Raw genomic sequence first — 13,776 nt, forward strand, 5'->3', positions numbered from 1 at the left:
AGAGGTTTGGCCTGATCACCAGGCACCTACAAAAGTGCCATGGCCTACTCCTACCAAAGAGGTGAGGTCAGTGTGAGGTGAGATTTCCGGACCCATGCAAAAATCGAACCGCTCCACTCTCCGAAGTTTTCCGAAGCTAGAGCGGGGAGGAGCTAGGGCAGAGCCCGAGGTCGCACGTCTGCAGGATATAATTAAGCCACGCCCCTTAGGTTCGGAACTCTCACCTCACACCCCACTCTACATTACACAAGAAGACACAGCAGGGAGAGAGCGAGGACGTACACAGCTCCTCCCTCCCCCGTACACAGCTCCATCCGCTCCCCTCCCCCTGCTCTGTCTCCACAGGACCTAATCTATCACAGGGAGGTTGCAAGTTTGCACGGGGAAAACACAGAGTAGGGGGAGGGGAGAGAGGACGTCCGTGCACAGCTCCTCACCTCCATAATGACTGCTATGTGTGTGAAGGATGACATACTGCACTGCACAGGGAGGATTTCTGTGTGTGAAGGAGACATAGACTGCAGGGGAATAAATATCATACTGGGGATGATTTCTATGTGTGAGGGGGGACTCCTGAATGACACATGCTGGGAGTTGTAGTCCCTGTTATGTGTGTGTATGCCAGTGTTTCCCAACCAGGGAATGTTGGTAGTAGTAGTTTTGCAACATCTGTAGGCACCCTGGTTGAGAAACACTGGTGTATGAACTACAACGCCCAGGAGACTACTGAGATACAATATAGGTGTTGGTGAACTACAACTCCCAGGAGACTACTGAGATACAATAGAGGTGTTGGTGAACTACAACCCCCAGGAGACTACTAAGATACAATAGAGTTGTTGGTGAACTACAACCCCCAGGAGACTACTGAGATTCAATATAGGTGTTGGTGAATTACAGCCCCCAGGAGACTACTGAGATACAATATAAGTGTTGGTGAACTACAACTCCCAGGAGACTACTGAGATACAATATAGGTGTTGGTGAACTACAACTCCCAGGAGACTACTGAGATACAATAGAGGTGTTGGTGAACTACAACTCCCAGGAGACTACTAAGATACAATAAAGGTGTTGGTGAACTACAACTCCCAGGAGACTTCTGAGATACAATATAGGTGTTGGTGAACTACAATCCACAGGAGACTACTGAGATACAATAGAGGTGTTGGTGAACTACAACTCCCAGGAGACAACTAAGATACAATAGAGGTGTTGGTGAACTACAATCCCCAGGAGACTACTGAGATACAATAGAGATGTTGGTGAACTACAACGCCCAGGAGACTACTGAGATACAATAGAGATGTTGGTGAACTACAACGCCCAGGAGACTACTGAGATACAATATAGGTGTTGGTGAACTACAACTCCCAGGAGACTACTGAGATACAATAGAGGTGTTGGTGAACTACAACCCTCAGGAGACTACTGAGATACAATAGAGGTGTTGGTGAACTACAACTACCAGGAGACTACTGAGATACAATAGAGGTGTGGTAAACTAGAACCCCCAGGAGACTACAGAGTGTGACACTCACCGGAGAAGACTGGAGGTGGATCCGCTGAGCACCGCGTGGCAGATGTAGAGAGCCGCACCAGGGAGCGGAATCTAAGACGCCGCTGGTCTTCACCAGAGCCCGCCGCGAAGCAGGATGGACTTGCTGCGGCAGGCGACGTCCAGGTCGCTTCCGCTGGTACGACTCGACCACGCGGGTGGCCGAGGTGGTACTTGGCACAGAGAGGAGTCACCGGGAGGTAGGGAGCGGGCAAGCTGTCGGGCTGATGGTAGGTCGTGGGCTGGGTAAAGCTAAGGTAAGAGGCTGGAGACTGGGTGCGTAGTCAGGGACGTAGCAGAAGGTCAAGGGCTGGCGGCTAAGGTACGAAGTCGGGGACGTAGCTTAAAGGTCAGGTAGCACAGGTAGTCAACAGTAGTGGTACGCTTTCTCTAGGGCAATAGCACAAAGATCCGGCAGGGAACAAGGGAAGTGAAATGCTTAAATAAGGTGGGACCAACTAAGTGACAAATAGAAAGGGTACTGTCCCTTTAAATCTCACAGAGTGGCGCGCGCGCGCCCTGGGGGAGAGACGCGCGCGCACCAGCACTGCAGGAGGATGCACGGGAGACGTGCCGAGAGAAGCCCAAGGACGCGGTTCCCGTGCGAGCGGGACGAGGATGCTGCCCAGCGGGAGTGACAGAGGAGGAAGGTAAGTGGTGGGGAGGAGAATGCCAGGGCACAGGCACACAGGAGCGGGAGAGGAGGCGCAGACGGCCCCGCGCAGGACACCGGGACACGGAGCGGGCCGTGACAGTACCCCCCCCCCTTTGGCCCTCTCTTCCTTTTGAGTTGCAGGAACTTCTGGATTAAGTTCTTGTCCAGGATGTTCTCTTCGGGTTCCCACGACCTCTCCTCAGGACCAAATCCCTTCCAGTCAACCAAGAAGAACCGTCTTCCTCTGGAGAGTTTGGAGGCAAGAATTTGTTGCACTTCAAAAATGTCGGAGACACCAGAGATTGGAGATGGAGTACAAGACTTGGTGGAAAATCGATTCAAGACCAACGGTTTGAGGAGGGAGACATGGAAGGTGTTAGGGATACGAAGAGAACGAGGCAGGAGCAACTTGAAGGCCACCGGGTTAATTTGACGTAGAACCTTGAATGGGCCCAGAAAACGGGGTCCTAGTTTATAACTGGGCTGTTTAAGGCGAACATGCTTGGCGGAAAGCCACACCTTGTCACCGGGACGGAAAATTGGTGGAGGCCTTCTCTTCTTGTCAGCCTGGAGTTTCATACGGGAGGAAGCATGGGTTAATGAACGTTGGGTGTCTTTCCAAATGGCCAGGAAATCTCGAACCAGGGAATCAACCGCAGGGACCTCGGAGGAGATGGGCAGTGGGAGAGGAGGGCGGGGATGGTGTCCATAGACAATGAAGAACGGGGAGTTGCCGGAAGAACCAGAGTCATGGTGATTATAAGAAAATTCGGCCCAGGGTAGAAGAGAGGACCAATCATCTTGTTGTGCAGAGACGAAGTGACGAAGATAGGTACCAAGGGTCTGGTTCACTCTTTCCGCTTGACCATTGGTTTGCGGGTGGTACGCAGAGGAGAAATCCAACTTGACTTTGAGGCGATTACACAGAGCACGCCAGAACTTTGAGACAAATTGCACCCCCCTGTCAGACACAATATGGAGAGGGAGACCATGGAGACGGAAGATGTGACGGAAAAACAAACTTGCTAGCTGGGTTGCGGATGGTAGACTGGGGAGCGGGATAAAGTGGGCCATTTTAGAGAATCTGTCCACTACAACCCAGATTACAGTGCAATTGGAGGACGGTGGCAAGTCCGTGATAAAATCCATGACTATATGGTCCCAAGGAGATTCCGGAATGGGAAGCGGTTGCAGTAAGCCAGCAGGCCTCTGGCGAGAAGTTTTATTCCGGGCACAGATGACACAAGCACGAACAAAATCGGAGACATCGCGGGGTAGGCTGGGCCACCAATAGTGACGGGAAATGAGGGAGATGGAGTTCTGGACCCCCGAATGTCCTGCTAGGAAGGAAGAGTGGCCCCAGTTCAAGATCTTGGTTCTCAGGTGAGGAGGTACAAAGGTCTTCCCAGGAGGTACCTGAAGAAGGGAAGCCGGTGCTGCAGGAATGAGGCGGTCAGGAGGAATGATGTGCTGAGGCTGCGAGTCTAGTCCCGTTACATCAGAGGCCCTGGAGAGAGCATCAGCTCTGATATTCTTATGAGCTGGACGGAAGCGGATCTGGAAGTTAAAACGAGAGAAGAACAAAGACCACCTGGCCTGTCGGGGGTTCAGCCATTGCGCGGTTTGCAGGTAAAGGAGATTCTTATGATCCGTATAAATGGAAATTGAGAGGACTGTCCCCTCCAACCAATGACGCCACTCCTCCAGAGCTAATTTAATAGCCAAGAGCTCCTTGTCCCCGATGGTATAATTTCTCTCTGCTGGAGAAAAGGTCTTTGAGAAGAAACCGCAGGTGGACATTTTGCCCTTGGTGGATTGCTGCATTAAGACTGCTCCAGCTCCCACGGAGGAGGCGTCCACCTCCAGGAAAAAAGACTTGTCTGGGTCGGGGCGTGTCAAGACCGGAGCAGAAGCAAAGGCAGACTTGAGTTGGGAGAAGGCTTCTACGGCAGGGGGAGGCCAAGACTTGGGGTCCGCTCCCTTTTTAGTCAAAGCCACAAGGGGTGCTACTAGCGTAGAGTAATGTGAAATGAACTGCCGATAATAGTTGGCAAAGCCTAAAAAGCGCTGAATAGCTTTTAATCCAGAAGGCTGAGGCCAGTTCAGAACAGCGGACAATTTATTTGGGTCCATGCGAAGCCCTTGGCTAGAGATTACATAACCAAGAAATGGGAGGCTGGTCTGTTCAAAGAGGCACTTTTCGAGTTTGGCATAAAGATGGTTGCTGCTGCATGGTGAGAAGCTGCTCCATCATGGCGGACAATTGGTTCAGTTGTTGAGCCTGTTGTGCCAACTGCTGGGACTGCTGAGCCACCACAGTAGAGAGATCCGCGATGCTGGGAAGAGGCACCTTGGCGGGATCCATGGCCGGATCTTGATGTGACACTCACCGGAGAAGACTGGAGGTGGATCCGCTGAGCACCGCATGGCAGATGTAGAGAGCCGCACCAGGGAGCGGAATCTAAGACGCCGCTGGTCTTCACCAGAGCCCGCCGCGAAGCAGGATGGACTTGCTGCGGCAGGCGACGTCCAGGTCGCTTCCGCTGTTACGACTCGACCACGCGGGCGGCCGAGGTGGTACTTGGCACAGAGAGGAGTCACCGGGAGGTAGGGAGCGGGCAAGCTTTCGGGCTGATGGTAGGTCGTGGGCTGGGTAAAGCTAAGGTCAGAGGCTGGAGACTGGGTGCGTAGTCAGGGACGTAGCAGAAGGTCAAGGGCTGGCGGCTAAGGTACGAAGTCGGGGACGTAGCTTAAAGGTCAGGTAGCACAGGTAGTCAACAGTAGTGGTACGCTTTCTCTAGGGCAATAGCACAAAGATCCGGCAGGGAACAAGGGAAGTGAAATGCTTAAATAAGGTGGGACCAACTAAGTGACAAATAGAAAGGGTACTGTCCCTTTAAATCTCACAGAGTGGCGCGCGCGCCCTGGGGGAGAGATGCGCGCACCAGCACTGCAGGAGGATGCATGGGAGATGCGCCGAGAGAAGCCCAAGGACGCGGTTCCCGTGCGAGCGGGACGAGGATGCTGCCCAGCGGGAGTGACAGAGGAGGAAGGTAAGTGGCGGGGAGGAGAATGCCGGGGCACGGGCACACAGGAGTGGGAGAGGAGGCGCAGACGGCCCCGCGCAGGACATCGGGACACGGAGCGGGCCGTGACACAGAGGCAGCATGCTGGTGTTATACCACAGACTGAAGACTCCTGAATGACACATGCTGGGAGTTGTAGTCCCTTTTGTGTGTGTATGTCTTTGTATCCCAACCAGGGCTGAGTTATATTAGTGTGCTGTGTATAACGCTGTATATATATATATATATATATATATATATATATATATATATATATATATATATAGTATACATGTTAGTTTAACATGATGTTTTGGTCATAAAAAACGCCAAGTGGCAGCACCTCAGTAAGTAAGTGGTTTATTTTCTTGCTAAGTGAGAGTATACAATGTATATACCTCCTGCTCAGCCTAAGCTGTACCCATGGTTTTATAGTTACTGGCACAATTCAGCCCAATCAGGATCACTATACAGCAGCACCACTGTATACTGAACAGGAGCCTGGACTCTTGTTTCTTTACTGATGGATGTCTGGGCTCCTGTACAATTAACAGCGGTGCACTATGCACCCCTGTATACTGTACCACAGGCGGAGGTAAGCAGAGATGCAAAGCATTACTACTTACCTCCTTACACTCCGGAGTCCGGGCACCCTGCGTCCAACCCACAAAGTGATACCCTGAAGGCAGTAAAAAACTGCCACAGGAAACCTTCTTAATAAAGAAGAAATGAATGCCCCAATACATTTTCAAATCAGATAATGGATGACCTACATAGAGAAGTCAGATCACAACCAAACATCAAACATGTTGTCTTTATGCCAGGCTAAAGCATTACTGTGATTTAAAAAATAACTTTTGACATGTCACATCAGTGGTGTTCTCAGTACTGAGACTGCCTCCAAACATTAGACATAGCCGATGAGTGGGGGTCTTAGCACTAAGATTTCGACTGACTAAAACCTTCGACAGTAATGCTGTGACAGTAATGCTTTAAGATTTTTATTTTCTTTGCAGATTATTGAATAAAATAAAGAGCAGCATGGTGAATTATTGTTTGAAAAGACCTTTGACTGTCTGTGTCCCAATACATGCTAGATCTTTTCCAGTGTTTCACAATAATAAGCTTGCCTCTTTTTGTCAAACAATCATTCAAAAAAACAGGAAGTGTACATAATTACTTCATGGGTGAATCACTAGTTTGTTGCAATAGCAGTCATGTAAAGCTCTTGACTCATGTAAATGAAATCTGAGGTCAAAACTAATAAATATGTATTTAAACAGTATGCAGGCTATTGACCTAATTTACAAAATACATCTCGGATAATAATAATAATAATAATAAATGTACAGTGTTCAGCGTTACAAAGTTCAGCATTCTGTGAAGATAAGATCAAGAACAATGAGAGTAATGTTTTGCCATTTCCACCTTCCTAGGGCGCTATCTCAGACATATGATTGTCATACTGACTATGATGCTCCATGTTTGGTTTACTAGAACCATAAGGGATCTGGGTCCTGTAGACAAATTTTTTTTTTAAACAAAAGTGGTGAGTGCAGCACAAAATTAAAGAAACTATGCAATTTTGTTTTAGCAAAATAGTTCTTGTATGTAAATTCTTGACTGGGCCAGATTGTTTGATGTTGATACACTGTGTTAAAGGAGAAATCTTGTGGTGAAAAACGTATCCCTTAACCACAGGATAGGGGAAGAGTTTTAGATCGTGGGGGGTCCGATAGCTGTGGCCCCCGTGATTTCCTGTATGGATTCCCGGCTCTCCCCGGGAGCAGCTAGTCGCAACCCCCGCACAAAGCAGGGGCCGCCACGTCCTATCTCTGTGGGAGAGCCGTTCAGCTATCTTCATCCCTATCATAGAGCTGTATGGAGGGGACCTGGTGGCCCTTGCTTTGTACGGGGGACGTGATGCACCGCTCCTGGGGAGAGCCAGGGCTCCGTACAAGAGATCTCAGCGGACGCCAGGGGTCGGACACCCGGCAATCTAAAAGTTTTTCACCATGAGACTTCTTTAATTTTTATTCAGAACAAGCCACCATTATAGTTCATTGTCGAGTGGTGTGTTAAGATCTTTTTTGGAGTATGATTGTGAGATTTTTGAGTCCTGTGTTCTCCTGGAATCTTCATTTTATTAAGTCATTGTTTAAAGAGCTGCTTCCCTTAGAATAATATATATACATATATATATATATATATATATATATATAGTTCTGCGCAAAAGATCTAATGCAGTTTAATGTTTCTTAAACTGCGCTACAGATAGTAGGAATAAAATTAAGGAGAACAATGACAGAAGTGTCTTTTTACCATTACCCATCTTAAAAGTGAGAGGAGCCTGGCGAACCTGGTCTTGCTTAGAACTTTGGGTGAAAAGCAGCTCACCGAACATTAGAACTTTGGCAGGCTCAGCTTGTGTAAGCCTGGCAACTGAACTATTATAGGAGAACGGATGAGGAACACATGACATTTTTGCGCCATGTTAGCTTAGGATGAAAAAGTAGAAACACTTAGATGACGTCAGAGTAGCCCAGAATGCTTTGCAGCTAGCAGCAAGATCACATGATTGCAGATTAGCCATAAATTGCTTGCATACAGCTACCAGGCCAATCAGGAGACAGCAGAGGGGCGGGGCTGATAAAACCCTATGCACTGCATTGTGGCCACCATCATGGAGAGAAAGCTGACCAGTGAGCAGTGCACAGAAGAACTCACTGTGATACTACTGATCCCAGAAAGCTTTCCCACTACAATACGAACAAGTTCATAGAAAGTTATCATACAACAATACAAAGCATATTGGGTAAAGCATTGTGCTGTGGGCTGACCTGTATTTGAACATAGATCTGCATTTCTAGTATTAAGAGTGAATGTTAAATATGTCGTTTGTGCCCAATTACCGGTATTTTCTGGTTTCAACAGAAAACTGACCTGGTACCTTAACAGTTTGTAAAAAAAAATTAAAAAAATCAGCCAAAAACCAAAACCACAAAAAACAAGCCCAGACTTTCCTCCTTACTGTTTGCTGGCTACTACAACTACCACCAGTCTACTAACCTTGCTGTTCGCTGGTTACTACCACTACCATCAGTCCACTACCCTTGCTGCTGCTACTACTAGCCAGGCCATTACATATACAACCAGCTGTGATCCTAAAAAAAGGGATAGTTTTTTTTTGTCTTTTCATACAAAAGCTATTTTGATATATTTGATATACCAATCCTGTTGAAACTCCTAGCCAGGCCTACTACCAGTCAGACCTACACATACACAATCCACCATGATCCCCAAATGGAATGTTTTCAATGTTTACAAAAGCTATTCCTTTTTTTTATTTTTTTTTACAATTTTGAAACACCAATCCACTTGCAGCTGTTGGGTTACCATTCTAAAGATGCAGCCTGGCTAAGTCATTATAGCATAAAAAGTGTAAAATAAAAAAAAATGTTTTTAAAACTATATAAAAGCCCCTCCCCTTCTTTTCTCATTTTACAAAATAATAAACATATTTGGTACCTCCCCTTGCATAATTGTCCGAACTATTAAAATATAATGTTTATGATCTTGCATGGTGAATGGCGAAAATGTAAAAAATCATATATTTAAAACATTTTTTTTTATAAAAAGTTAATAAATTGTCCCATCAAAACAAAAATGAAACCGCTAAAAACTAAAGAACACTAACAAAAAAACCAAAAAAAAAAAATAGAGCCCTCATACAGCCTCCATACATGTATGGAAAAATAGAAATGTTATAGGGGTCAGAAGAGGGCAAAGTTATGAAAAAACGGTTGTTACTATTGTAAACCCCACCGGTTTTGTTGGGTTGTGGGCTAGAATTTGTAAAATCGTAATTAACTCAGAAAACCCGATTTTCAAAAAATCCCAACATATTTACTAAGGTTTCCACTGAAATGTGTCGGAGTTGAGCTGTGGAAAATCCCACAGCTCAGAGCATGTGTAAAAAAAACGAAATATAGGGAAACATAGTAAATACCGTGGAAAAATACGTGTCAAAACCCACAAAGAAAATTACACATCACTCTTAGTAAATCAGGGCCAGTGTCTGCAACATGTTTGCACCAGTCTGCGACATGTATGCACCAGGAAAATCCAACAAACCCAACATTACATAGCGACCAAAGGGGGCATGACCTGCCGGAAAAGGGACGTGGTTTCACAACCCGACCTATTTACTATTAAACTCACAGAAAACCCTGTGAATTAATGGCTGGAAATTTCTACCTAGAAAAAGCTGGTCAGAAAATCTGTGAATCTCCATAGTAAATTGAGTAGAATCCTGCAATCTGAAACAACATTTCGCACTAGTAAAAACCCAAGGCTCTTAACGAGGGCCAGTATCTTTCTTCTGTGGGTCAATACAATGAAAAAAATAAAAAAAATTATGAAATTAAATGATACCTATGTTTACATGCTTTTCTATTACTGTACTACTTTTCAAAATGTCAATTTTTTTTAAAAACAAAATAAGTATATTTAAAAGTGCGAGCACGTTAATTGATTAGACCATATTTAAGGGTTTTTATTTGCAATCAATATCTTCTGAGTTTTTTTTTCTTTATTTTTTAAATATGACATATTTCACAGGAACAAATCTGGAATAATTGTCCAATCCATTGTATAAATGAAAAAAATAAAAAAATGATGAAATTAAATGATACCTATGTTTACATGCTTTTCTATTACTGTACTACTTTTCAAAATGTCAATTTTTTTTAAAACAAAATAAGTATATTTAAAAGTGCGAGCACGTTAATTGATTAGACCATATTTAAGGGTTTTTATTTGCAATCAATATCTTTTGAGTTTTTTTTTTCTTTATTTTTTAAATATGACATATTTCACAGGAACAAATCTGGAATAATTGTCCAATCCATTGTATAAACTCTAATTTATAATCAATTGTAATCCTATCGTAACATAACAAAGCAGGAAAAGCTAAGAGGAAGGGGGTAAATACTTGCACAAGGCACTGTAACGTTTAACATCTTAGTGTTCTTGGCTTTTCTTGTTTTACTTCCCATTTGACAAAATTTCCTTAAATCGAAAATTGAGGAAGTTATAATAGAACCCTTGTAAGTCACATTGTAGTCTGCTTATGTCAAGAGGTATGTATGCTTGTATTTATCTTCCTGTATTGTACTATATTAACAAATATAAAATTTGTAATAAGAATTATAGTAAAGCAATAGAATGTTTTATCATTCATTTTACGTCTATTTCATCTATGAATTTTTGTAAATACAAGCCACACACTTGAATGCTACCCGTGAGTGCTGCTGCTTTCTCTTCTATCTATCTATCTATCTATCTATCTATCTATCTAATCTGTCTATCTAATCTGTCTATCTGTTTTGCAGACTGGAAAAATGGAGCCATCCACTACCCTATGTAAGTGTATTATAAGTTTTAACTTTCTCAATACTAATTGTATGTAGATGTTCATAAGTAACTACATTGATATTAGCTATTAGATTCCAATAGAATCCAGCAGGTTCTCTCTTGTTCTTCTATACCAAATGTTAAAATACCAGCCAGTTAGGGGAAATTGTATAATTGGGTTTAACTGGATTAAATTGTATAAGTGGGAGACTGGGAAGTAGGACAGGCCATTAGAGACCCCAGGCACAGAGACCATTATCATTTATTTGGGGGGAACAGTGATCATTATTTATTTATTTATTTAACCCCTTAAGGACACAGCCCATTTTGACCTTAAAGACACAGCCAATTTTATTTTTGAGCTTTCGTTTTTTCCTCCTCGTCTTCTAAAATCCATAACTTTTTTATATTTCCATTCACAGACCCACATGAGTGCTTGTTTTTTGTGTGACAAGTTGTACTTTGTAATGACAGCCCTAATTTTTTCCCTAAAATGTATGGTAAACCGATTTTTTTTGTGTATGTAAGGAAATTTAAATGAAAATGCAAATGGAAGGGGGAGGGGGGGACTGGGCTAGTTTTCACGCTGTACACTTTGCGGTACAAATGACATGTTATCTTTATTCTTTAGGCCATATCGATTAAAATGATACCCATGGTTACATACTTTTCTATTATTGTACTGTTTTAAAAAAAATCTCAAACTTTATTTTACAAAATCAGTATGTTAACAATTGCCCCATTTTGACCACCTCTAACTTTCATTTTTCCATATACTGGGATGTGTGAGGGCTAATTTTTTGTGCCATGACTTATAGTTTTTTGTGTATACTGTATGTGACTTTTTGATCGCTTTTTATTATTTATTTTTTTTGCAATGTGATGTGACCAAAAAGCTGAAATTCTTGACTTTTTTTTTCTTTATGCTTATGCTGTTCACCATACAGGATCATTAACCCCTTAAGGACCAAGCCCATTTTGGCCTTAAGGACCAGAGCGTTTTTTGCACATCTGACCACTGTCACTTTAAACATTAATAACTCTGGAATGCTTTTAGTTATCATTCTGATTCCGAGATTGTTTTTTCGTGACATATTCTACTTTAACATGGTGGTAAATTTTTGTGGTAACTTGCATCCTTTCCTTGTGAAAAATCCTAAAATTTGATGAAAAATTTGAAAATTTTGCATTTTTTTAACTTTGAAGCTCTCTGCTTGTAAGGAAAATGTATATTACAAATAAAAAAATTTTTTATTCACATATACAATATGTCTACTTTATGTCTGCATCATAAAAGTGACGAGTTTTTACTTTTGGAAGACACCAGAGGGCTTCAAAGTTCAGCAGCAATTTTCCAATTTTTCACAAAATTTTCAAACTCACTATTTTTCAGGGACCAGTTCAGGTTTGAAGTGGATTTTAAGGGTCTTCTTATTAGAAATACCCCACAAAAGACCCCATTATAAAAACTGCACCCCCCAAAGTATTCAAAATGACATTCAGTCATCATTTTAACCCTTTAGGTGTTTCACAGGAATAGAAGCAAAGTGAAGGAGAAAATTCACAATCTTCATTTTTTACACTCGCATGTTCTTGTAGACCCAATTTTTAAATTTTTACAAGGGGTAAAAGGAGAAAATGTATACTTATATTTGTAGCCTGATTTCTCTCGAGTAAGCACATACCTCATATGTCTATGTAAAGTGTTCGGCGGGCGCAGTAGAGGGCTCAGAAGGGAAAGAGCGATAAGGGGATTTTGGAGAGTACGTTTTTCTGAAATGGTTTTTGGGGGGCATGTTGCATTTAGGAAGCCCTTATGGTGCCAGAACAGCAAAAAACCCTCACATGGCATACCATTTTGGAAACTAGACCCCTTGAGGAAAATAACAAGGAATAAAGTGACCCTTAATACCCCACAGGTGTTTCACGACTTTTGCATATGTAAAAAAAAAATTTTTTTTTTCACTAAAATGTGTGTTTCCCCCCAAATTTCACATTTTTACAAGGGTTAATAGCAGGAAATACCCCCCAATATTTGTAACCCCATCTCTTCTGAGTATGGAGGTACCCCATAAGTTGACCTGAAGTGCACTATGGGCGAACTACAATGCTCAGAAGAGAAGGAGTCATATTTGGCTTTTTGAGAGCAAATTTTGCTCGGGGGGCATGTCACATTTAGGAAGCCCCTATGGTGCCAGAACAGCAAAAAAAACACATGGCATACCATTTTGGAAACTAGACCCCTTGAGGAATGTAATAAGGAATAAAGTGAGCCTTATTACCCCACAGGTGTTTCACGACTTTTGCATATGTAAAAAAAAAAAAAAAATCCACTAAAATGTGTGTTTCCCCCCTAATTTCACCTTTTTGCAAGGGTTAATAGCAGAAAATACCCCCCAAAATTTGTAACCCCATCTCTTCTGAGTATGGAGGTACCCCATAAGTTGACCTGAAGTGCACTATGGGCGAACTACAATGCTCAGAAGAGAAGGAGTCATATTTGGCTTTTTGAGAGCAAATTTTGCTCGGGGAGCATGTCGCATTTAGGAAGCCCCTAAGGTGCCAGAACAGCAAAAAAAAAACACACATGGCATACCATTTTGGAAACTATACCCCTTGAGGAACGTAACAAGGGGTACAGTGAGCATTTGCCCCCCACTGGTGTCTGACAGATCTTTGGAACAGTGGGCTGTACAAGTTTTCATTTTCATGGACCACTGTTCCAAAGATCCGTCAGACACCTGTGGGGGGTAAATTCTCACTGCACCCCTCATTACATTCCATGAGGGGTGTAGTTTCCGAAATGGGGTCACATGTGGTTTTTTTTTTTTTTTTTTGCGTTTGTCAAAACCGCTGTAACAATCAGCCACCCCTGTGCAAATCACCTCAAATGTACATGGTGCGCTCTCCCTTCTGGGCCTTGTTGTGCGCCCCCAGAGCACTTTACGCTCACATATGGGGTATCTCTGTAGTCGGGAGAAATTGCGTTACAAATTTTGGGGGACTTTTTTTCCCTTTTACCTCTTGTGAAAATGTAAAGTATAGGGCAACATCAGCATGTTAGTGTAAAAAATAAAAAAATT

General features: G+C 43.3%; 1 protein-coding gene across 7 annotated transcripts in view; it reads left to right on the forward strand.

The window, feature by feature from the left end:
- The window catches only part of LOC130277067 (transmembrane protein 272-like), a 61,084-nt gene that overhangs the window by 6,320 nt on the left and 40,988 nt on the right, over window positions 1-13,776 (forward strand). For 4 of the 7 annotated variants that reach the window (XM_056527343.1, XM_056527341.1, XM_056527340.1 and 1 more), the window contains exon 2: window positions 10,672-10,702. In XM_056527343.1, the coding sequence (XP_056383318.1) occupies window positions 10,681-10,702 (22 nt within the window). In that variant the 5' untranslated portion in view covers window positions 10,672-10,680. Of the gene's footprint in view, window positions 1-6,714; window positions 6,828-7,978; window positions 8,094-10,364; window positions 10,420-10,671; window positions 10,703-13,776 lie in introns of those variants that run through there. The other 3 variants (XM_056527344.1, XM_056527346.1, XM_056527342.1) reach the window with 3 other exon arrangements.

Source organism: Hyla sarda, chromosome 6 (genome assembly GCF_029499605.1).
Source record: "Hyla sarda isolate aHylSar1 chromosome 6, aHylSar1.hap1, whole genome shotgun sequence".
NCBI lineage: Eukaryota > Metazoa > Chordata > Amphibia > Anura > Hylidae > Hyla > Hyla sarda.